At 36.2% G+C, this 26,263-nt stretch overlaps 1 protein-coding gene and 1 long non-coding RNA gene across 8 annotated transcripts in view; one reads left to right on the plus strand and one right to left on the minus strand.

The window, feature by feature from the left end:
• ANKRD12 (ankyrin repeat domain 12) overlaps window positions 1-26,263 on the plus strand; it is a 132,916-nt gene that overhangs the window by 34,040 nt on the left and 72,613 nt on the right. For all 7 annotated transcript variants that reach the window (XM_073006472.1, XM_007974651.3, XM_007974647.3 and 4 more), the window contains exons 2-3: window positions 5,577-5,714; window positions 18,749-18,896. Coding sequence is in view for 6 of the 7 variants with exons in the window: in XM_007974651.3 (XP_007972842.2) it covers window positions 5,628-5,714; window positions 18,749-18,896 (235 nt within the window). In the remaining variant the exon portion in view is untranslated. The remainder of the gene's footprint in view (window positions 1-5,576; window positions 5,715-18,748; window positions 18,897-26,263) is intronic.
• LOC140709018 (uncharacterized) lies at window positions 15,931-17,558 on the minus strand. Its single transcript, XR_012089340.1, has 2 exons — window positions 17,294-17,558; window positions 15,931-17,262 (listed from the first exon to the last, which is right to left on the minus strand). It is a non-coding gene; the product is annotated as an uncharacterized lncRNA (long non-coding RNA).

Consider the following 26,263-nt stretch of genomic DNA (forward strand, 5'->3'; position numbering starts at 1 on the left):
GAAAGTAGCCCTGAACAAGTATTAATACCTCTGTGCAGTCCTTAGGGCATGGAAATTGAAGTGCAATCTGTGTAATAGCCACCAAGATCGTTAAACAAAGAATGGAGGAATATGAAGAACTCTTCTTAGCCACATGAAGATACCACCAAGTATTTTCATTTAGCAAGTGGCCGTACCGCTATACATCATTGCCTGTCCCCTCTCACCCTCCAGCCACATTTGAGAGTTCCAGTTTCTCACCAACATTTGGTCTTCTTAGTCTTTAATTTTAACCATTCCGGTGGGTGACATCTCATTTTTATTATTTTAAAAATTTAATTGTTTAATTGACCCATGATATTTGTACATATTTATGGGGGTACATCTGATGTTTTGTTCTATGCATAGAACATGTAATGATCAAGTCAGATTATTTAGGATGTTCATCACTGAGTATTTGTCATTTCTGCGTTGGGAATATTTCAGTTCCTGTCTACTAGCTATTTTGAAATATATAACCTATTGTTGTTAATTATAGTCACATACTGTGATGTCAAACGTTAGAACTTATTTCTTCTATTTATGTTTCTACCCTTTAATTAACCTCTCATCATCCCCCACCGTCCACAGATACCCTTCCTAGCCTTTGGTGTCTGTCATTCTCTCTACCTTCATGAGATCAACTTTTTTTAGCTCTCACATATGAGTGAGAACATCTCATTAATTTTCCTGGTGACTAGTGAGGTTGCACATCTTTTCCTGTGCTTATTTGCCATTCACTATATGTTCTTTGCTGAACTGTTAAAAAATCATTTACTCACTTTTAAATTGGGTTATCTTACTGATTCATAAGAGTTATTTATATGTTCCAGATATAATTCCTTTAGAATTATATAATCTGGATATAAGTCCTTTATAAAGATGTCATTTGGAAGTATTTTCTCCCAGTATGGCTGGCTTTTCATTTTCTTAATGCCTTAACGGGATCATTTAAAGAGCAGAAGTTTTTATGATGTGTAATTTATCCATTTTTTGCTTTCATAATTTCTGCTTTTCATTGCCTATTTAAGAAATCTTTGTCTAATCCAAGGCCACTAAAATATTCTTTTTTTCTGCTAGAAGTGGTGTAGTTTTAGCTCGTAAATTTAGTGTTTTTTTGTGTGTGTGTTTTTTTTTTGAGATGGAGTCTCACTCTGTGCCCCAATCTGGAGAGCAGTGACGCGATCTCCGCCCGCTGCAAGCTCCGCCTCCCGAGTTCAGGCCATTCTCCTGCCTCAGCCTCCCCGGTAGCTGGGACTACAGGCACCTGCAACCACGCCCGGCTAATTTTTTGTATTTTTTAGTAGAGATGGGGTTTCACCGTGTTAACCAGGACAGTCTCGATCTCCTGACCTCGTGATCCGCTCGCCTCGGCCTCCCAAAGTGCTGGGATTACAGGCCTGAGCCACCGTGCCCGGCAAATTTAGGTTTATGATGCATTTTGAGGTAATTTTTCTCTGTGGAGTGAGGTAAGGGTCAAGGTTCTCTTTTTTTTTTTTTGCATTTGGATATATCATTTTTCCAAGACCATTTATTGAAAGGAATATATCCTTTTCCCAGTGAATTACGTTGACAGATTTGTTGAAAATCTGTTGGATTGGATGTATATGTGTAGATCTGTTTCTGGACTTTCCATTCTGTTCCATTAATCTATAAGTCTGTCTTTAGTAAATACTGTCTTGCTTACTGTATCTTTGTTAGTAACTATGGAAGTCAGGTGATGTGAGTCTACCAATTAATTTTTTCCCAACATTATTTGGACTTTTCTAGGTTCTTAACATTTTCATATACATTATGGAAACAATTTGTCAGTTTCCAAAAAGAAAAAAAAGGATCCTGGAAATTTGACTAGGATTGCCTTGAATTTATAGAGCAATTTGGAGAGACTGACATTTTAACAACATCGAGTCTTCTGATTCATGAGCGTGGCATATCTCTCTGTGTATTTAGATATTTTCTCACTTCTTTCCGAAGTGTTTTGTATTTATCATTGTACAGTCTTCTTACATACATTTTGCTATATTCCTGAGAATTGTGTTTTTGATGCTATCATAGGTGATGTTTTTAATTTTAATTTGTAATTGCTTATTGCTAGTATGTAGAAAAAGTTTTTCACATATTTACCATGTATTCTTACACATATTTTGTTATATTATCCCTAAGAATTTAGTATTTCTGGTGCTGTTGTAGGTTGTATTTTTAATTGTAATTTCTAATTGCTTATTGCTAATATGTAGAAATAAATTAATTTTTATATATTGATCATGTATTCTATGTTCTTCCTATACGCATGTATTAGTTCTAATAGCTTCTTTGTAGATATCTTTGTCTACATAGATTATCATGGTATCTGGAAATAAGGCCATTTTACCACTTTCCAAGCTGTATGCCTTTTTTTTCTTGCCTTATTGAACTATATAGGACCGCCAGTAAGTGCAGTGTTGAATAGGAATGGTAAAAGCGAACTCAACATCCACGCCTCATTGTCGATCTTAGAAGAGAAAGCATTCAAGTTCCCTTCTAATTCTGGTTTGCTGAGAGTTGTTTATTAGTAATGGGTATTGAATGTTATCTAACACATTTTCTCTTATCTGTTGAGATGGTCATATATTTTTGTGGTTTGAATTAATACAGTAAATTATAAAGATTGATTTTTTTTTACGGGGACAGGGGCAGGGCCTCATTCTGTCACCCAGACTGGAGTGCAGTGGCGTGATCATGGCTCACTGCAGCCTCAACCTCCTGGGCTCAAGCACTCCTCCCACGTAGCTGGGACCACCTGCACAGACCACCATGCCCAGCTAATTTTTGTTTTTTTAGTAGAGATGGAGTTTTGCCATGTTGTCCTCAGGCTGGTCTTGAACTTTTGGGCTCAAGCTATCTGCCCACCTTGGCCTCCCAAAGTGCTGGGATTACAGGTGTGAGCTCCCATAGTTGGCCTGGTTTAACTTCTTTGTTGTCTACAAGCAAACTTTGTATGGTTTTAATTAAATTTGTTGAGGTTTGTTTTATGATACAGAATGTGGCCTATCTTGGGGAATGTCCTGTGTGCCCTTGAAAGAGTATTCTGTTGTTGAGCAGATATTTCTGTAAATATCAATTAGAACCAACTGATTAATGGTGTTTTTCTGTTCTTATATAATCCTTGCTGATGTTCTGTCAATAAAAAGTATAATAGTTGAAGCCTCCAGCTGTAGTTATGAATTTATCTGTTTTGTCTATCAGTTGACAGTTTTTGTTTTCATGTATTTTGAAGCTCTGTTGTTGGTTGCATACATATGTAGGATTGGTATGTTGTCTTAGTGTATTGACCCTTTTATCAATATGTCATATATAATGTCCCTCTTCGTTCTGAAGTCTGTTTTGTTGATGATGTTAATATAGCCACTCAAGCTTGCTTTCTTTCTAAGCACTTGGACACTCAAGTACTTCCATGGGTTCTTTTTCCATTCTTTTGTTTTAACCTACCTATTATATTTGAAGCAAACTTCTTGTTGGTTTTTTCCCTATCTGACATTCTCTGTCTTTTGGTGTGTTTAAGCCATTTGTGTTTTATATAATTATTCATATTTGGGGTTAGATCTATATCATTTTATAATTTATAAATGATCTATATCATTTTAAAAATTGTTCTTCATTGCTCAGTTTTTCTTTTCCTGCCTTCCTTTGGATTATTTGTATTTTTTTTAATATTCCATTTTAATTTACCTAGTGTGATTTGTATTACTTTTTGTGTAGTTATTATATAGTGATTGCTTTAGGGATTACAGTATACATCTTGGACCCAGAAGCTAACTCAATATTAAATGCTTAATGTTTGTTGATTGAAGGAATATTTTTGGAATCCAGTTGTGATTTTTATTGTTACTGGTGGCATTTTTCTAAGTAGTTATTGAGAAATAATATAAGCTTTTCTTTACATAGAATCTATTTAGTATAATATTGCCCTGTAGAATTTTCTCAAAAAATATTTGGCACTCCTTTAGTTCACTAATAACTTGCTTTGCTTCATCTACAAAGGAGACATCGTTTTATCTTCACAGTCTCACTTAGGCTGATGTTTATATCAAAAGCAAAAGCTCAGTTTTGCTTTTGAGCCAGTCTTTTTGTTTTCATGTGGCTCATAACTTTAACTCCATACGCTTTACCAATGGCTAGCTTTGAGGACAGTGTTATGTTTAAATGATTGTTTATATGTTAATGAAACAGTTGAATGGCCCCAAGGTAAGTTCTGCTTCTTGAGTGTAATGTTAAAAATGTTTCTTAATTTCTTCAAGTTTGTTTCCTCCTCTATAAAATGAAAGATCTGAACAATTTTTCTTTGGTAGTTTTTTGTATTGTAATGTAGTCTAATTTAATTATTGCCAGATTAATATGGTTTTGATAGTTTACAAATTAGCTCAATTTATTTAAGGGAGTTTTGGTTTTGTTTCTGTCAAAACGAAAGAAATTTTAAAGCACGAACAGGACAGCAGATTTTACTAATATTCTGTTCAAGGTGTCTGAGTTTTAATAATTTACGTAGATACTAGAATGACAGCTGAGTTATATCTATGATATCCATCTATAGGAGATTTATAGCATGAAAGAGTTCAAAGTAATCTTGTCAGTCATTCTGCTTGTTGTTGTAGCCGAAGTAATACTCCCCTTGGCCAACAGCCTCAATCTCGCCCAGTGCTGTGCAGTAGACCTTTCTGTGATTACATAAATGTATATCTATGCTGTATTGTACAGTGGGTAGTTTAATTTCGTTTTAATTAATTTTAAATTGCCACATGTAGGTAATAGATTATCTGACAGCAACATAGTTGTAGCCTCATAGGTTCCTCTTTAACATGTAAAACCCCTCGGAATTTTTTCTGCATCATTCAGTCATAAACTTGTCATAATCATAAGCTCTTGGGATAATCTTTGACCTATTAAGCTTGTAGAGTAGGAAAGAGAAGGCTGAACGAATTGGAAATAAAATAATGTATACAGTGGTAATTGCAGTACAATAGAAGTATATTAGTGAATAGTTTGATAAAGTGACTAAATGGCTGAGGATGTTCAGTAAAAAAAATAAACTGCTCTAGGGATTTTAAACGGGAAGGATTTAATGTAGGGAATTAGTTGTTGTAAAATTACTGATCAAACCTAGCAGGTTCTTGATTGGGTCTTCAGAAATGACTTCCAAACCAACACAAAACTACAAGGGCATCGATTAGGAGCTCCCATTATGGATTCCTACTGAAAAGAGAAACGTTTTGTCACGGCTTCCACTTTCACTACTTCTGGATACCCAAAGCTGGAGATGTTACTTGTCTAGAGAATATGGGAAGATATTTATAAAAGTAATTCTCCTTTCTTTTCGGCGACAAGCTGAGTGGACTTGACTAAGAGAATCAGAAGCTAAAATAAAGTGAAAACTTATTTTAGCTTAGGATAGCCTCTCTGAGAAAATAAGGTATCTTCCAGAGACAGAGAGAAAACAAATTGAACTAACTGTGGTTCATAAACTTCAAGTAGGTTCTATTGTATATGTATTCAGATAACCCATACCTGTCCATTCTTTACAGATCCAGGATGAGAAGACTGACAAAAGAAGCAGCTAGCTGAACAGCTATAAAATGCCCAAATCTGGGTTTACAAAACCAGTTCAGAGTGAAAATTCTGACAGTGACAGCAATATGGTAGAGAAACCATATGGAAGAAAGGTATGTGATTATACTAAAGATTTGTTGACTTTTTGAACTGGGAAAAAGACTCCCAATTAAGTATTTTTAGTAATTTCTCATAAGATAAAAACCAATATGGATGCCGGGTAAACCCAAACCATTTATGCTCTTTAGAAATAAATTGGATTCCTGGGGAAGTGATTGTTTATCATTCCCTAAGGTGAACACACAACTACTAAGTAAAACACAATTACTAAGATTGTACAATTAAGAAATAATGATTGAGAGAGGGAAAAATTTTTATTATTAGTCATTGTCAATGACATGTAATTCTGTCTTTTTATATCTATCCTTTTTCATTCTTACGTAATTTAGACCCTCAGAACCTTCATTTGGACTCCTGCAATTTGTCTCCTAACTGGTCTCACTATTCCTAGTCTCTCCTTATCTCTGGTTTTATACATTGTCTTTGAATTTTTTTTCTGTTTGCTTTTTTAAGTCTTTTTTTTAAAGCCATTTTCTTATGGAAAGATGTCTGAGGTGTTCCCAGACATTTTTAGCTAATGGAGTTGTGCAACCATCATCACAATAAGGTTTTAGAACTTTGCCATCATTCTGGAAAGATCTGTGTTGCCCATTTGTAGTCAGTCTCCACTGCAACCCCAAACCCTCCAGGCAACCCCAAATCTGCTTTCAAAATCAAGTATAAGTTTTCAAACTATTCTTTTCAAAATCGTTTTGAGTCCTTCATGATTTCATATAAATTTTAGGATCAGCTTGTCAGTTTCTAGAAATACCTGCTGGGATTTTGAAGGAATTTTATTGAATTTTTTCATTGCATCTGTAGATCACTTTGAGTTGTATTGCCATCTTAATATTGTCTTCCAATCCCTGAACATGGAATATCTTTTCATTTACTTAGATCTTCAGTTTGTCTCAGTAGTGCTTTGTAGTTTTCAGTGTAAAAGTGTTGCATTCTATTGGTAAATTATTTGTGAGTATTTTATTCTCTCAGTGCTATTATGGATAGTTTTATTTTGGGTTCTTTATTGCTAGTACAGAAATATAATTGATTTTTGATGTAGTTATCTTTGTATCCTGGGATCTTACTCAATTATTAGTTCTAACAATTTGTAATTCCTTAGGACTTTCTACATATGGCATCATATTATCTGTGAATAAAGATAATTTTACTTCTTTTCCAGTCTGGATATTTCTTGTTTTGCTTGATTACCTTTATTCCCCCACTTTTTTCCCCCGATTGCATTGGCAAACTCTCCTTGATTACAGTATTTAGTCCACTTACATTTAATGTAATTATTGATATGACTTATATCTGATGATAATTTATATGTACAGTTTTGCTCTTTATTATGTATTTCATGTGTTTTTTGTTACCTCTTTTATGTTGCCATTTTTGGTTTTAAGTATTTTTCAGTGTACTATTTTAATTTCTCTGATTTTTTAAAACTGTGTTTTTTGATTTATTATTTTAGATGTTGATCCTAGAGATTATAATACATATCCTAATTGATCACAGTCTACTTACAGGTTGATCTTGACACAATTCCAGTAAAATATAGCAGCTTTGGTTCAATATAGCTCCATTTTCTTCCTTCGTGTTGTTTATATAACATCGATTACATCTGGATATGTTATTAACCCAACAAAAGAATGTTATAATTGTTTGATACAAAATGTATCTTTTAAAGAAACAAGAGAAATCTGTGTTTATGAAGTTTCGGGTTTCCCCATAAATTTACTGATTTTGGTATTCTTAGTTTCTTCCTATAGATGTAAGTTACTATCTGGTATAAGAATTTTCCTTAGTACTTACTATAAGGCAAGTCTTCAGCCATGAATTCTGTCAGTCTTTTTTTGATCTAGGTAGGAATATCTTGATATTGCCATTTTTTTTTTCCTTTTTGAGGCAGAGTTTTGCCCTGTTGCCCAGGCTGGAGTGCAGTGGCATGATCTCAGCTCACTGCAGCCTTGACCTCCCAGGCTCAAGCAATCCTTCCACCTCAGCCTCCTGAGTAGCCAAGACCACAGGTGCACACCACCATGCCCAGAGATAGGGTTTCATCATGTCACCCAGTCTAGTCTCAAATTCCTGGCCTCAAGTGATCCACCTGTCTCAGCCTCCCAAAGTGTTGGGATTACAAATGTGAGCCACCATGCCCTGGCTGATTTTGCCATTTTTAATAAATAGCTTCATTGAGATATAATTCACATATCATACATTTAAAGTATACAATTCAATTGTTTTTATATTTACAGAGTTGTACAGTCACAACCACAATCAATTTTAGAAGTTTCACCCCAATATATACTCTTGAGATAATGAGAAAGATAAAAAATAACATCTTAATGTTATTATGAAGATACTGACCTTGCACATCTCCTCAGTTGGTCTCAGGGACCATAATTTGCGAACTGCTATGCCGGTGTAATAAGCTCATTAATGAAACTACTGAGTGTATAGTGATGGGAGGAGGAAAAAAGGAGAGAATGCTACTTAACAGGTTCAGGGATAGCCTAACAGTAGAATAGGTACTTAATCTGGGTTCTCAAGGTTGAATACATATTTGACCAGAAGGAAAGTGAAAGTAAAGGGTAGTATAAGTGAAAGAAACAGCAAATGAAAAAGTTGTTGGGATGTAGCCTGTGGAGGATGGGAGGTGAGTTTAGCACTAGACAAAAAGCAGTTCATTATAGCCTTGTGTGCCTTGTGAAGGATCTTGGAACTTATTCTGTTGTCAGTGACTTGGGAGGGAAGGGTCATAGAAATTACTGTTTAATTAAATATAAGTAGGAGGCAGTGTGGACAGTGGCTTTCGGGATGAAGAGAAGTTGGCCGATCAAAAAGCTGTTGAATGAATTAAACTTGTGCATGGAGAAAAAATTGTCTGAGTCCACTCTGATGCTTGTTTCCATTACTAGGTTAATGATTGGGCTATTTCCTGAAAGGAAATTCAAGACAAGGAACAGGTTGTTTGAATAAATTTGCTTTGTACTTGCTGAACTGAGTTGGCCCTGGGAACATCCAAGTAGAAATGGTTAGTAGGCAGTTACATATGAGTGTAAGAACTCAAAACAAATGTAGATTGGAAATAAATATACGAGGATTTGTAGAAAGTAAGTATGCAAAAGAGTGTACAAAGAGTGTATAAAGTGGCACAAGAATGGAGGAGGATATACTCTGAGGAATTCAAATATTTTAGGAGGAGTAAAGAGACAAAGGAAGAGGAGGACAGAGAGAGAACCAAGGGAGTTTCCACAGAGAATGGCTAAGGGAGGAGAGAGTCTGCATTGCCAAATGCAACAGAGAGTTTAATAGGAAAGATGAGGCCATTGAATCATTTTAAATGACCTTGATGAAAGTAGTTTGCGTGGAGATATGGGGACAGAATACAATGTTAGACTTGAAGAAAGCATCAGAACTTTTATTTCTGCATGTTTAGGTATAGTGAAGGTTACATTTGTGGAAATTCATCTGGGCTGCTTGATGCCCCTTTTTGCATTTGAATTTATAAGGCTAAACTCAGTGAAGCTTTAATTGTTCCTATGTACTTTTCATGTATCTTTTGAAAGTTGTCACTAAATAAGTTAGTGCCTGAATACTGCCCTCCTAAAAGTTGTAGTTTCTTTTATTTTATTTTCTTGTGTTTTTGTTTTTTTTTTTGAGATGGAGTCTCGCTCCATCGCCCAGGCTGGAGTGCAGTGGTGCGAAAAAAAGTGTGATTTCTTAAAAGTGTAACAACAATAGCAAAAACCAAATATTTCACTAACATATTTCTATTTGAAACATTCATTAGTTAAGTTAACAATACTTGTTAATCAGTGGATTTATAAAATAAATGGCAAGAATGAATACAAACTATTACATTCCTCTAGTTAACAAATGTTTGGCTTACATAAAGGGATGTATTTATTCTCAGTCTCTGTTTAACTGTATGTTTTTCAAGATCACTAGTTTGGGTAAGGATCAGAAGCTCTTCTAAAGCAACATGCATTGTACTTAAATTGCCATGCTTTGGGATTTCAGTGCAATTTGATGTCAAAAGCTGTTGTTAGAGGTATTTTCCTCAGTTTTTTAGTGAATATTTAACCCCTTATTTTACCTTGAGAGGAAGGGCTGTAGTTTTTATTCCAAAGATGCTAGGCGTAGACCATGTTGCTGCTCGTTTTTAAGACAAAGTGAGTAAGTTGGGGTCGGGGGTAGAAGGTATGACCATTATTCATGTGTATATTTTCACTGCATATTTCTTTGTTTGTCTTTTCATAGTGAGTGGCATTGAAGCCAGCTTCTGGGTTCTGCTAAGTTGTTTTTCCCCCATAACATTTTTAGAAATGAGGCTGGGCATGGTGGCTCGTGCCTGTAGTGTGTGCTTTGGGGAGACCAAGGCAGGAGAATTGCCTGATGCCAGGAGTTCAAGACCAGCCTGGGCAAGACCCCCATCTCTACCAAAAAAAAAAAAAAATTAGCTGAATGTGGTGATATACAACTGTATTCCCAGCTACTGGGTAGACTGAAGTGGAAGGATTACTTTAAGCTACAATGAGCTATGCTTGTGCCACTGCATTCCAACCTGGGCAGCAGAGCAGGAGCCTGTCTCTCTCTATTCCTTTCTAATTTTTTTGAACAGTTCTCTTAGGTAAGTAGATACCCCGTTTACAGTTCAATATGACAGACTATTGCTGTTATGAGGTCCTAAATTAATAAAATAACCTAAACCAAAATTTCACTCCTTTTTTTTTTTTTTTTTTTGAGACGGAGTCTTGCTCTGTAGCCCGGGCTGGACTGCAGTGGCCGGATCTCAGCTCACTGCAAGCTCCGCCTCCCGGGTTTACGCCATTCTCCTGACTCAGCCTCCGGAGTAGCTGGGACTACAGGCGCCCGCCACCTCGCCCGGCTAGTTTTTTGTATTTTTAGTAGAGACGGGGTTTCACCGTGTTAGCCAGGATGGTCTCGATCTCCTGACCTCGTGATCCGCCCGTCTCGGCCTCCCAAAGTGCTGGGATTACAGGCTTGAGCCACCGCGCCCGGCAAATTTCACTCCTTAAATTCATTTAAGTAGAGCATAACTTAAATAATCGTATTTTATAGCAATTTAATTTTTATGTAAAGTCCTCTCATTAAATATTAAAATAGTTAGGATTTGGGCAAGAATATTCACACCTTTCACTGCTCATCTGTGATCTTTTCCTCCCATTGATTCTAGTTTAGTTTAGAAATTTCTCTACTACTCTTTTAGCTATAAATCAGTATTTATAATTTGCAAAGCAGATCTTTTATAAAATCTGTTAAGATAATCTAAAACCTGGTTAAATTCATAAAATGTGAGAGGGGATGTTAATCGTTTTAACCATCTGACTAGTTCTTTCGTATCTTTTCGTCATCAGTGTAGTTCAGCCATTCATTATTTCCTTTCCAAGTGACTGTTGATAATTTTTTTTTATTATCCAAGTATTATAATACATGTTCGTTGTGAAGAATTAGCAAATACATATAAGAATAATGAAAATAGAAATTACCAATTACCTTGTCATCAACTGTGAAGGTTCTGAGATTTTACCCTACTTGTAAGCTAATTAGCTTCATGGATGCTGGCAGAAGACACAGTTGCTAGGTCAGTGATGAGGGAATATTTGCTACTCAACAATAGCAGTAGCCGGAGTATCAGTGTGTGTGCCTGTTCCCTGAGCTTCACTTCTCACAAGGGGGATGCAGTGATGGGCAGATGACAACTGCATATGCAGTGGGTTGTATTACAGGTTAGAAACCCCAAATCTTTTATGATGGGCAGTAAGTCTGCCTGAACTTTTCCCTAGAAGGAGACATTATTACACTGGACAGCAAACAGGTATGTCCTTTGCTTTAGCGGGAGACACTGTGTCTGTCTTTCTAGGCTATTTATCATACAAATACCCATGAAAAGATAGTCCAGGACGAAGGAAATTAGTGTTTCTGCTTGCAAGATGTGCAAAAATGCAAGAGAGACATAGAGAAGTATGTCCCAGCACAACTGTAATGGCACCACTGATAGATAGCTGTTAACATTTTGGTTTACAGGCGTACCTCATTTTATTGCCCTTCACTTTATTGTGCTTTGCAGATAATTGTGCTTTTTACAAATTAAAGATTAGTGGCAACCCTGTTTTGAGCAAGTTCATTGGCAAGATTTTTCCAACAGCACGTACTCACTTGTTTCTGTGTCACATCTTGATAATTCTCATATTTCCTACTTTTTCATTATCATTATGATTATTAGTGATCTTTGTTACTGTTGTAATTGTTTTGTGGGCACCACAAGCTATATGCAGAAAAGATGGCAAGCTTAATATTGTATGTGTTCTACTACACTTACTGGCTGTTCTCCCAGCTCCGCCCCTGCTTGGGCCTTCCTATTCCCTGAAACAGCAATTTTGAAATTGTATTTCAATGGTCTCTAAGTATTCAAGTGAAAAAGAAGAGTGGAATGTCTCTCATTTTAAGTTGAAAGCTCTGAATGATTAAGCTTAGGAAGGTATGTTAAAAGCTGAGACAGCTTTTGCAAAGGAAAAGTTCTTGAAGAACATTAAAACTGCTGTTAAAGTGAACACACCATAAGAAAGCAAAGCGGTCTTATTGCTGATACGGAGGAAGTTTGGAGTGGTCTGGATAGAAGATCAAACCAGCTACAATATTCCCTTAAACCAAAGTTCAATCCAGAGCAAGGCCCTCTCTTCAATTCTGTGAAGCCTGAGAGAGGTTTGAAAGCTGCAGAAGAAAAGTCTGAAGCTAGCGTAAGTTGGTTCATGAGGTTTGGTTTAAGGAAAGAAGCTGTCTCCATAACATAGAAGTGCAAGATGAAGCACCACGTGCTAATGTGGAAGTTACAGCAAGTTATCCAGAAGATCTAGCTGTGATCTTTGATGAAGATGGCTACACTACAGATATCAGTATAGATGAAATAGCCTTCTATTGGAAAAACATACCATCTAGGACTTTGAAAACTAGACAGGAGAAGTCAATCCCTGGCTTCAGAGCTTCAGAGGACAGGCTGACTGTCTTGTTAGGGACAAATGCAGGGACAAAAGTTGATTCTAACACTCATGGATGACTGAGGGGTTCAAGACTTTAGTGGAGGAACTAAGTTAAAGCCAGTGCTCATTTTCCATTGCAAAACACCAAGACCCGTAAGAATTATGTGAAATCTACTCTGCCTGTAGCTTATAAATGGAAAAACACTGCCTGATGACAGCACATCTGTTCACAGCGTGGTTTTCTGAATAGCCTAAGCCTACTGTTGCTACCTACTAAGAAAAAAGGATTATTTTCAAAATATTACTGCTTATTGACAACATGTCAATGAGCTGTCACCCAAGAGCTCTGACAGAGACATACAAGGAGAATAATGTGTTTTCATGGCTGCTGGCGTGCAATCCATTCTGCAGCCCAGAGGTCAAGGAATAATTTTAACTTTTCAAACAAGCCTTATTAAAGAAATACGCTTTGTAAGGCTGTAGCTGCCGTAGAGAGTGATTCCTTTGATGGATTTGTGCAAAGTAAATTGAAAACCATCTTGAAAGGATTCACCATTTTAGATACCATTAAAAACATTCGTGGTTCATGAGACGAAGTCAAAATACCAATATTAACCAGAGTTTGGAAAAGTTGATTCTAACACTCATGGATGACTGAGGGGTTCAAGACTTTAGTGGAGGAACTAACTGTGGATGGGATTGGAAAAAGCAAGAGAATGAGAGTCAAGTGGAGCCTGAAGATGTGACTGAATTGCTGAAATCTCATAATCAGACTTGAAACCTAGTTTTAAAACAACTTTATAAGCAAAACACTTGTCTTTGAAGCTCCATTTCATTGGCAGAAGAGAAAAAATAGCTCATCTTTCTTGTGGATGAGGAAATAAAGTATTTATTGAGATGGAATCTACCCTTGGTGAAGATGCTATAAACATTGTTGAAATGACAGCAAAGGATTTAGTATATTGCATAAGCTTAGTTGATAAAACAGCAGCAGAGTTAAAGAAGATTGACTCCAATTTGGAAAGAAGTTCCGTGGGTAAAAGCTGTCAACAACATTGCATGTTAGAGAGATCTCTTGTGAGAGAAAGTCAATTCACACGGCAAACTTCATTGTTGTCTTAAATTGTAATAGCCACCCCAGCCATCAAAAACCACTGTCCTGATCAACGAACAGCCATCAACCTGAGGCAAGACCCTCCACCAGCAAAAAGGTTACAACTTGCTGATGGCCCATGCTATCCTTAGCATATTTCAGTATATTTAGTACTTTAAAATTAAAATAGGCATATATATATTTTAGGCATAATAGTATTGCACACTTACTAGACTACATCATAGTGTAAACATAATTTTTGTACTGGGAAACCAAAAAATTTGTGTGACTTGTTTTATCATTATAATTGCTTTATCATGGTGGTCTGGAACTGAATCTGCCATATCTCCAAGGTATGCCTTGATGTTGTTCCCGACTTTTCTGATTATATATGTGCACGTGTGTATATATATTCTTGTTTTCTGGATACATTTTTTACCATTTTTTCTATCTTACTGAGATGACAAAGGCTACCAATACATCATTTAATAGAATTAATAGAAGATAATTCTTACCATTGATGCTTTCATTATTATGTATGATGGTTGTTGCCAGTTATTGGGAAAATAATGTTAAATGAAAAGACTCCAGAAATGTTTTAAGATAATAAACCTAACAGAGTTACGGGCCTAGTATGTGCTAATGAGAGTCTCTTGAATTCGATAGAGTATTTCTACTCTTTGGTAATACAGAAATTTCACGACTATCAAAAATATTTCTTTTGAAAGTTAAAGTGTTAAGAATCTCACAGAAACCCTTTGTTCAAATACGCCTTGAAGGACAGTTTTATAGAGGACATAACAAGTAGTTAGCAGTTATGAATAGTTACACTTATCACCGTATTGCACAGGAGAACATATTCCATATATTCCTATGCTGTTTTCTTTCAATATGATATCACATAGGTTTTTTTTAAACTCATTTTGTAGCACAGACCTGTATCCTATATAGCTGCAAGGGATAAGGGATTTTTAAGTGATTCTTAAATCTTTTATTCATAACAGTGATTCATTTTCTAAGGCAAGTTACTGGAGTTTTGTTGGTTAACCTATGTATTAGCTGTGTCTTGTTATTTTCTGTATTTCTGATGCTTTGACTTCTCAGGCATTGCTGACCATTGAGATGCTACACCTCCCAGGCCTAGCCAGTTCCTAGAGATAATAAACTCACTGTGAGCACATCTTTCATTCGTAGACTGACCTATCTAGACCCCACATCCAAATTCCCAACTTTGTTGGGCTCTCACATTTTGGGCCACTAGCCATCTGTCCTGATACCCCAGAACCAGGTATCAATTAGAGAAACAGCTCCTATACCCCAGAGCCCATGGAAATTATTCAAGGTAGCCAATCCCAAGCCTGCTTACCCTGCTTCACACTTTCTTTCCCGTGGAAACTACAATAAAGGCTCTTGCTCACATTTCATCTTTCTTCTTTTACCTCTTGACCAACCACCCTGATGCTTCCCTGTGTGGTCTGGAGTGGCATGATGTGGCATGGCATGCCCCCCACCCCTTGGAACTGTGAGTAACAATCTTTTCCATAGCAGTAATATCCTGATTTGTTGGTCTCACCATATAATAAAACCTACATTTTGAACAACTTTATAAGCAAAACACCTTGTCTTTGAAGCTCCATTTCATTGGCAGAAGTGAAAAAATAACTCGAGGATTTTGCTTGAAAGCTTGGAAATTGATCAAGAATGAATGTAGAATTTATTGTTATTATTATTGTCACTTTGTTCTTGCCATCATCTGGTTTTCTTTAATGTTTTGATACAGTGAATTAAGAGGTTTTCTATCCGTGAACTATCCTTGCATTCTCTAGATGAGCCCTGCTTGATTATAATATATTCTGAGACACTGAATTTGGCTTGATAGTCTGTTAAGAACTTTTGCATTTATGTTCATAAGTTAATTTTTGTCTGTAATTTTGTATCTTGTACTGTTTTTGGTATCAGTTTTATTTTAGACTTTTAAAATGAATTGGGTAACTTCTAATCTTTCTGTGCTCTGGTATTTATAAGAAATGGAAAATACTTGTTTCTTGAAGTTTTTGTTTATTTGGTTAAAACTCTATTGTAAAATCTTCTGGAGTAGGTGCCTTTTAAAACATATGTTTCACTATGGATCTATCTTTTTTTCCCTCTTTTTTTTTTTTAGAGACAGGGTCTTGCTCTGTCACCCGGCGTGGATTGCAGTGGCATTATAGGTCACTGCAGCCTTCTGTCTCAGCCTCCTGAGTAGCTGGGACTACAGTTGTGTGCCACTGTGCCCAGCTAGTTTTTTAAAAATTTTTATGGCGGTGAGGTCTCACTGCGTTGCACAGGCTGGTTTCAAACTCCTGTCCCCAAGTGATCCATCCGCCTCAGTCTCCCAGAGCATTGGGATTACAGATGTGAGCCACTGCACCCAGCCTGATTTACTGTTTTCTATGGTAATTGGTCTATTCTGGTTTTCCCTTCCTGTCATCCTGTCATGAGCTCATTTTTAGTAATCCATATATTCCAAGGAAATTACCGAATTTTTACAGTCTGTAAGTTTTTTAATAGTATAAAACTAAATACAGCATTTTTTTTTTTTTTTTTTTTGGATACAGATTCTCACTCTGTTGTCCAGCCTGAAGCACAGTGGTGAGGACATGGCTCACTACAGCCTCAATCCTCCCAGCTCAAGCAATCCTCCTGCCTCAGACTCCCAAGGAGCTGGGAACACAGGCGCATGCCACCATGCCTGGCTAACTTTTAAATTTTTTTATGGAGACAAGGTCAAGGTCTCCCTATGTGGCCCAGGCCGGTCTCAAACTCCTGGGCTCAAGTGGTCCACCCACCTCAGCCTCCTAAAGTGCTGGGGTTACAGGCATGAACCACCATGCCCAGCCAACAGCATTCTTGCATAACTTTTTAATATTCCCTCTATAGTTGTATTCAGGCTCAATCTCAGTGTTGTTTTTTTTAATCTTTTCTCTGATTTTCATTATTAGATTTCACCAAAGATTTGTTTATTCATTTGCTCTTTTAGAGTCATCTTTTGGTTTTTAAAAAAAATGACATTAATTTGTCATGCCCCTTTTTCCTCCTCATCTCTCCTTTATTTTTCATCTTAGATTGAAAACTGGTATCTTTTATAGTCTGAATCTACTTTTCATTTGCTTTTGAGAGTTCCTACAATCATGATAAATATCACTTCTTATCATAGCTTGGGAATGTTCTTTTAAGATCTCCTGCTAAGGCAGTGTGGCTTAGTTATCAGTATGAAGCACATTTCTCACAAAGGAGTTGTCATGCTCCAGTTTTAGATGTGCCGTATCAATTTGGATGTTTGATTATAGGAGTGAACTTCATATTACCTATAGGTCACTTCACCTGACTGGGCAAGTACACAGTATTTTTATTTGGTATGTCATTATTTTTCTGAATTGAATTATAAATCCATTTCTGGTTTTCTGATTTAAGAAATCTACTGACCTGGATAGATTATTATATGTAATCTACTGACCTGGATAGATTATTCTTTGGTTCCTGTGACCCTTACATATTTTCTTCTTTATTGATAAATAATAGTGGTTCTCAAACTTTACTATGCATCAAAATCGTGTGGCAGGACTATTAAAAACAGATCATTAGGCCCTAGCCCCAGAGATTCTGATTCAGTAGGTCTGAGATTTTGCATTTCTAGTAAGTTTCTAGGTGATGCTGATACTGCTAGTCAAGAAGCCTTTTGAGAACTGCTGATACAGATTGATTATTTATTTATTTATTTATTTATTTATTTATTTATTGAGACAGAGTTTTGCTCTTGTTGCCCAGGCTGGAGTGCAGTGGTATGATCTCAGGTCACTGAAGCCCCTGCCTCCCAGATTTAAGCGATCCTCCTGCCTCAGTCTCCTGAGTAGTTGGGATTACAGGCACCTGCCACCACACCTGGCTACTTTTTTGTATTTTTAGTAGAGACAGGATTTCACGATGTTGACCAGGCTGGTCTCGAATTCCTGACCTCAGGTGATACCCCTGCCTTGGCCTCCCAAAGTGCTAGGATTACAGGCATGAGCCACTATGCCCAGCCAACTTTATTTTTTAAATAAAATACCATCAGTTTGATTCAATTCAGAATTGCTTTTTAAAATTTACATATTCATTGGCGCTACATCTAGATATAGTGGTTCTATTCAAGATATTTTGTTTTACTGTTGTTTTAAAATTGTTGTTAGAAGTACCATTCAACCCAGCAATCCCATTTTTGTTTACCCAAAAAAATATAAATTGTCCTATTACAAAGACACATACATGCGTATGTTCATTGCAGGACTACTCACAGTTGCAAATACATGGAATTAACCTAAATGCACATCGACAGTAGACTGGATAAAGAAAATGTGGTATATGCACACCGTGGAACACTATGCAGCCATTAGAAAGAATGAGATCGTGTTTTTTTGCACAGCAACATGGATGGAGCTGGAGGCCATAATCCTAAGCAAACTAATATAGGAATAGAAAACCAAATACCACGTGATCTCATAAGTGGGAGCTAAACATTGTGTATACATGGGCATGAAGGGAACAGCAGACACTGGGGCTTACTTGAGGGTGGGAGGAGAGAGAGGATCAAAAAACTGCCTATCAGGTACTATGCTTATTACCTGGGTAATGAAATAATCTTTACCCCAAACCCCAGTGACATGCAATTTACTCATATAACAGACCTGCACAGGTACCCCTGAACGTAAAATATTTAAAAATAAATATAAAATTATGTTATTAAATAAGAGTAGGGAAATATGAAACAGGTTAGGAAAAAATATACTTGTTGAAGCTGAGTCTTGAGTATATTGAATACAGTGATATGTAACACTGTCTCTTTGTGTATGTTTTTCCCCAGTAAGGAGGGGTTTCTATACTGTATTGCTTAGCTAATGTTGATGTAACTTTACTCTATTTGACTTTTTAATAGAGTAAAGACAAGATTGCATCGTACAGCAAAACTCCAAAAATTGAACGAAGTGATGTGAGCAAGGAGATGAAAGAGAAATCATCCATGAAACGTAAACTTCCTTTTACCATTAGCCCATCAAGAAATGAAGAACGAGATTCAGACACAGGTAGAATAATTTGCTGTTCTCTGGTAAAATCTTGTTCATTCTTTAATTCTGATTTTTGTTTCTTGTACACCACTCCTCTTGACATCCCAGTTTATTGAGAAATATTTGTATTTCACTGTTTCAGATTTATCATTTTGGGGCAGAAATTCATCTGTCATGCCAAGTGTGGTTTCTAACCAGAGATGAAAACAATTTTCTTTATTCCTTACTCTTTGAATGTTTATTGTGAATTTCTTCATCAAGAAATTAATTTTGGGGGGAGCACTCAAATGATTAAAATTTACTCAGTGATAAGGAGGCAATAGAATATGCAGATTTGAGAAAAAGTTATTGAGCTTTTGTGAACATAAGGTCACACCCCAAAGAAGTTTAGGCACTTTAGATTCAGAAATGAATTAGCAACATGCATCACACACACACACAAATTGAGGCTAAACTGCCTCAGTGCTTTTCATAGCATTTTTGTTTCCCAAAACTCCTACATACCAGAAATTGATACTTGAAATCAGCCAATCCCGGTTATTCATAGCAGATGAGATTCTTATTATTGCTATCTAATAAATTACTAGCTTGTGTTTTAGCCCTGAACTAACCGATTTTTGAAACTAATATAAACTTGAATGTATGTATTTACTATAGTTTTAGTCATTGCATGAAATATTAATAATGAACTGTTCTTAAAAATGTTTTAGCCTCAGAGAAAGTATTCCATTCTGAGTTTACGTACGTAGATTATATTCTGCCTATATCTTTCTAGTCATTTTAATGGTCAGTTCAGAAATGATCTTGACTCCAGAAACTGAAAATACTCATAAGATTTTTGAAACATTCTATACTAACATAGCTTTAGAAAATCGTGTAGTATACGCTTTTGGTAGCCAGGTCTCCTTTTGTGTATTTTGCCACTGCTGTTGTGTGAATTAAAAATTGTTCTTAAACACTCATGACATTTTTAAACTTTGAAGATTGCTCTTTCTTGCAGTGATTACGAAATCATGTGCTTTTTCATTTTAAGCTACACTGGTTTCTTTGAGAGATTCAGAACCTATTTTTTCCCCCCCCGAAGCATCCTAAGTGATATTCTTAAGCTATTACTAGGTCGCTTAGCTGAGAAAAAGGTGCTTATGTGCCTTTGGACAGCCATTTAAGATTGAACTCTTCTCGCATATTAAAAGTTTCTTTGCTAGTCATTTTTAAATTACGTTACTTGGGTTTTGTTTTCCAATGAGAGTATATTTCTGATAGTTGTTAAAAAAATAGATTTTGATAAATTTGAAGAATATTAATATTTTTAAGGAATAAAGTTTCAAGATAATCTTTCCATGAGAGCCTTTGTCATTAGATCAGATGGATTTTTATTTTATTTAGAATAAAATAAAGGAGAAAATGTTACTTAGGAAGATAAAAATTTAGGTATTGAATAAATGTAACCTAATTCATATGTCTAAAATTGGGTTATATACACTTTCCCCCTTACATTTTTTTCTACTATTGGACTTTAGTTGGGATATTGTAACTCTCTGTAAGACTGTTTCATAACACTTATTCTTCCATTTGAAAAGTTACATGTTGTCACCAAACAAAATTTTGATGAATTTAAAACACAATTGACCCTTGAACCATGTGGGGACTAGGGGCGCTAACCCCATCCTTCCCCGCCTTACACAGTCAAATCTGTGTATCTTTTGACTCCCCAAGTACGTAACTACTAATAGCCTGCTGTTGACTAAAGCCTTACCAATAACATAAACAATTAACACATCTTTTGTGTACTCTGTTATTTTTTTCTTTACTAAGTCTTAGATGACATATGTTATATTATTATATACTGTACTCTTTAAGCTAGAGAAAAAATATTAAGAAAACCGTAAAGAATAGAAAATATATTTACTGTTCATTAAATGGAAGTGTATCATTATAAAGATCTTCATCCTTATCGTCTTCACACTGAGTAGACTGAGGAAGAGGAGGGGTTGATCTTGCTGTGTCAGGGATGCAGAGAGGCAGAAGAAAATTCCTGTGTAAGTGGATCTGTGCAGTTCAAAATTAGGTGGTTCAAGGTCAATTGTATTTATTTTTTTGGTAGGCTTTATTTATAAATTTTGGAAAGTAGTAGATGACGTCTTTGGTTTAACATATCACACACAATGAAAACATTAAGGAGGATTTCCCTAGTACCAGTACAAAATGTGTTATTTAGATTCAAGTGTCTTTTATATAATTTAAAAAAAAAAAAGTAGAATTCAGTACCATTAAGTGATATTTCCCATATGAAAAATACAGCATCAGACTTCATATTTGACGTTGATCTTTTTTGTGTAGTATGCTATATTTTAAACTATTAGCTGAAACTGTGAAGATAAAGTTACAGAAGGGAGAAACATATGCAGCATTTATCAAAACCCTTAATATATGTAGTATTTAAAGATCTCTTAAGTGTGAAAAGGAAACTCAAAAATGGGAAAATGGACCAAAAAATACAAGCAGTTCAGAACAACAATTATAGTTGGCAAAGAAATACATGAAAAAATACATCAGTAGTAGTCAAAGAAATACAATTTATGATGAATGACAAAATTGTTTTTGGTCTGAATCACCCAGTAGTTACGGGTTGGACATAGGAATTTGCTTTAGTGGGTCTAAATTATAGAAATACTTTGTTTAAGGTAAATAGGACAATGTATATAAAAATTGTTTCTTAACATTTGACTAATTTTTTCTTTGGGCATTTATTATAATAATGATAACTATTATTATTTTGAGACAGAGTCACTCTGTCGCCCAGGCTGGAGTGCGGTGGTGCCATCTCAGCTCACTGCAACCTCTGCTTCCTGGGTTCAAGTGGTTCTCCTGCCTCAGCCTTCCATGTAGCTGGGATTACAGGTGCCTGCCTAGCTAATTTTCATATTTTTAGTAGGAACGGGGTTTTGCCATATTGGCCAGGCTCTTAACTCCCGACCTCGAGTGATCTACCAGCCTCAGCCTCCCGAAGTGCTGGAATTACAGGAGTGAGCCACCATGCCTGGCCTCTAATAAATAGTTATTGATGAAAGCATTTGTTTTTAAGGATGTTTATCTCAGCCTTTTTTTTTTTTTTTTTTTTTTTTTTTTGAGACGGGGTCTCCCTCTGTCGCCCAGGCTGGAGTGCAGTGGCCGGATCTCAGCTCACTGCAAGCTCCGCCTCCCGGGTTTACGCCATTCTCCTGCCTCAGCCTCCCGAGTAGCTGGGACTACAGGCGCCGCCACCTCGCCCGGCTAGTTTTTTGTATTTTTTTAGTAGAGACGGGGTTTCACCATGTTAGCCAGGATGGTCTTGATCTCCTGACCTCGTGATCCGCCGTCTCGGCCTCCCAAAGTGCTGGGATTACAGGCTTGAGCCACCGCGCCCGGCCTCAGCTTTCTTTATAATAGCAAAAAAATCAGGAGAATTGTGTTGACTAATACAGGATTTGTTAAATTATGATAAATTCAATGAAGAAATAGAGTTTTCACCCTTAAAAATAATGTTGTAAGGCTGGGCATGGTGACTCACACTTGAAATCCCAGCACTTTGGGAGGCCAAGGCAGGAGGATTACTTGAGGCCAGGAGTTTGAGATCGGACTGGCCAACAGAGTGAGACCCTGTATCTACAAGAAAATTAAAAACTGAGCCAGGCTTGGTGGTGTGCGCCTGTAATCCCAGCTACTTGAGATGTTGATGCATGGGTATTGCTTGGCCTGGTAGGTTGAGGCTACAGTGAGCTGTGATCATGCCACGGTACTCCAGCTGTAGAAGAATACATAATATGGGAAGATGATCATGATATTGGAAGTAAAAAATTAGATTATGAAACAGGATGTGGTATTTGCATTAAAATTGTAATTTGTGTATTTACATTTATTGTGTGTATATATGTGCACACGTATATTAACACATGGAAAGATTAAGACTGTCTAAATATAAGACTTTTTTCACTGTAGGAACTATACCTGTTGAATGTGTTTTGGGTACAGAACAAAATATAAATGTTTTAAACCTTGACTTAAGGAAATAATAGAACAAGGGGTAGGGAATAAAGAGAAAGCATATCATCTTATCTCTAAGCAAGGGATTAACTGATATTATCTAAACAAGTATATAGTTTCTTAAAATGATTATATAAACTTTTTAATGTTCCTGTATTTAAAATTTCTTTATATTTTTGTTTATATTTTATAGTAGTATCTTTTATAAGGAAGAAGCAATGCCTTTAGTTTTTTTTTAAATGTTGGATTAAAATAAGTCTTTAAGCCTTTTATTTCAAAACAGCATATGTGTGTTATTTTCTTGTTCTTACATAAATTTATTACTGTCTCTGCTAGTTCCTTTGTCATTAATATTTATTTAGATGGATGCTGGGAATGATGCTTGCCAGAGGTTAACACTTTATTTCTTGGATGTGGGGTATCTGTTACTTTCTTCTTGGCCCTTTTCGTATGGCTTGAATTCTTGAAATAATGGACATACGTTACTTTTATGAAGTCACTACTTTTTAAAAGAGGTATTCATAACATTGTCCAAGGAAAGCCCACTGGTACCCCAGATTAGCAGCAATGCTGTCTACTGAATGAGAGATCCCTAGCCTCCATTTTGCGAGGCAATCATAATGTGTCTTAAACTTCCTAAATTCTCAATTATTTAATACTTACTAATTTTTTTAAAAAAGAAAACATTGTCTAGAAAAGTAAGTGCTTGGCTAGACAGAAAAAATTAGGGAATGAATTACAACATAATTTGAAATCAGGCCGGTGGGTCCTTGTAGCTCTATCATAGTACTATGTTCATTCTGAATTAATTTATTTCAACAAATCACTAGCATTGTCTTACTGTGTCAAAGAATTCCCATGAATTTTGTCCTGTGGAACATTAAGCCAATATATACAATGGCCCATTGAACCTATGGAAGTAAAAAGCAACTGCTTATCTAAAAGACATTTCTTACACCTACATCAGATTGCTTTATCACTAATTTTTACCTTCTCCTTTCATTCTCTGCTACTCTAGAATTGACAGGATAAATTTTTTAGTTGTAGCAGAGGTAAATCATGGCATTGTTTATTACTGAAGATTTTGGAATCTGACTAGTGTTGCCCCTCAGACCCCTACAAGCGTTGGCCCAGTAATTTGACTTCTTTGTAAGTCCCAGCTTCCTTATCTGTAAAAGTACATATAATAGTATCAGTTTCAGAGAATTGTGACCTTCAAGTGACATAGCATGTAAATTTAGCTTGTAAAACTAAATTAAACATAACCAAAAACTAACACTGGTTTAATTACATAGGAATTTTACAGTTTAATGCGGTAAGAAGGCCAAGCATAGGCAGTACAGGGTTGGCATAGCAGTTCAATAATGCCTTCAGGCTCTGATCTCTTTTCATCTTAATGCTGTGCCACTCTTAGCTCATACATGGGCTTTATCCTTAATCATTTTGCCTTATAATCACAAGATTATTGCTTCTTCCTGGGTAGAAAGTAGGAGGGAAAAGACCAAGGACAAAAGTGTTTTTTTCCCAGTGAGATTTGGCCTTTTTGTTTCTGCATCTGATTGGTTAGGCTATTCTAGTTGCAGGGGAGTCTGAAAAATCATACTTTCAGCCGGGCATATTGTTTCTCTGATCAAAACTGGGGTACTCCTGGTAAGAAAAAGAGAATGAATGTTGTATAGGTATCATATAATATCTGCCACCATATATAGTGTAACCAGTAACTGATAACTTTTGTTATCTTTAATAATTAATACAGTTTCCACCTAAGTGAACTTTATTCCTGCATTATCAGTCACAAAATCATACTTAATTTCTTTCCTAGTCTTATGGTGTCCAAGGGAAAGCCAAACTCTCTTAATGTGAAAGTGTTAAACAGCTGTCTTGAGGCTACATGAGAGAGTCTCTTCTTGGCCCTCAAACTAAATTTATAATTCTTTTGTTGTGAATAATGCCATCAAGAGCATCTTTGGAAATTGTGATGTTTGTCATACACTGAGTGGTTTCTTTATTCATTCCCAGGAGTAAGGTTACAGTGTTATAAGGGTTAAACATTTCTATGATTCTTCATGTTTCTCCAAAATAATTATACCTAGTTAGAAAGCCTCCAGCAGTGTATGAATGTTCTTTAACCTCAGATAGCATTGGGGGACATGCTTTTCTTTAGGTTGATAAATCTGATGTTCTATAGAGATAAACCAGTAGTCCTTTGTCATTTTAGTTTGCATGTTTAAATAATCAGAAAGATTGAATGTCTTTCACTTTTTTCTTTAAGTAATTGTTTCCTCTTAGCATTATTAGTAGGCAAATAGTTTACTAATATTTTTGGTTTTTTTTTTTTTTTTTTAGTGATACAGAGTGTCGCTGTTTCACCCAGGCTGGAGTGCAGTGGCACAGTCTTGGCGCACTGCAACCTCTGCCTCCCAGGTTCAAGCAATTCTCCTATCTCAGCCTCCTGAGTGGGTAGCTGGGATTACAGGCATGCGCCACCACACCTGGCTGATTTTTGTATTTTTAGTAGAGGTGGAGTTTCACCATGTTGGCCAAGCTGGTCTCAAACTCCTGACCTCAATTGAGCCACCCACCTCGGCCTCCCAAAGTGCTGGGATTACAGGCGTGAGCAACTGCGCCCAACCTTTTTTGGCATTTTTAAAAGATAATATGAGAAAATTCAGAGAACACAGTATGATGTGTTCACTAAGTCTATAGAGGCAGTTGTAGAATGTGTTGAAATTTTATTAACAAAATCTCTGCCAGCCAGCCTTAGTTCTGTTTTCCTAAGACTTTAGATGCCATTTAAGGGTTTACCGTATTATAATGTGACTCAATCAAATTTGAGGAGAGGAAGCTTCTTTTGAAAAGAAAACAGATAGATACAATTTTTCTGGGAACTATATTAAAATAGATAAAATTAGTGCTTTGCTTAGTAAGAATAATCACCTTTGGTGATTTTTTTCCTGGCAGTTATTCATGATACATTTACCTCTGCCCCCTTCCTGATATTTCATTATGAAAGTTTCAAACATACAGTACAGGCTTTTAAAATTATTTTTAGTATTTTTCTCTTATTTCCTTGCAACCCAAGCAAAATACTAACTTAAAAAGATTGGTTTTAAAATGCAAGTATCACTTGTTTTGCCTCGCTATGAAGAACATGTGTGGGGAAGAGAGTGGCTCTACTTTGCACTTAATATTTTGTATCAGTCTCATAAACGGTGGTAATCTCATACAGCTTAGTCTTAGGACAGCATAAAAGGAAGTAGTTGAGGAAGGGGACAGGGATATGTTAATAGAAGCTTTAATTTTCCAGTTCCTGAGTTAAAGCTTTGTAGACTATGCAAATGCCACCAATAGAAACATAGTTG

This window comes from Chlorocebus sabaeus, chromosome 18 (genome assembly GCF_047675955.1).
Source record: "Chlorocebus sabaeus isolate Y175 chromosome 18, mChlSab1.0.hap1, whole genome shotgun sequence".
Lineage (NCBI taxonomy): Eukaryota > Metazoa > Chordata > Mammalia > Primates > Cercopithecidae > Chlorocebus > Chlorocebus sabaeus.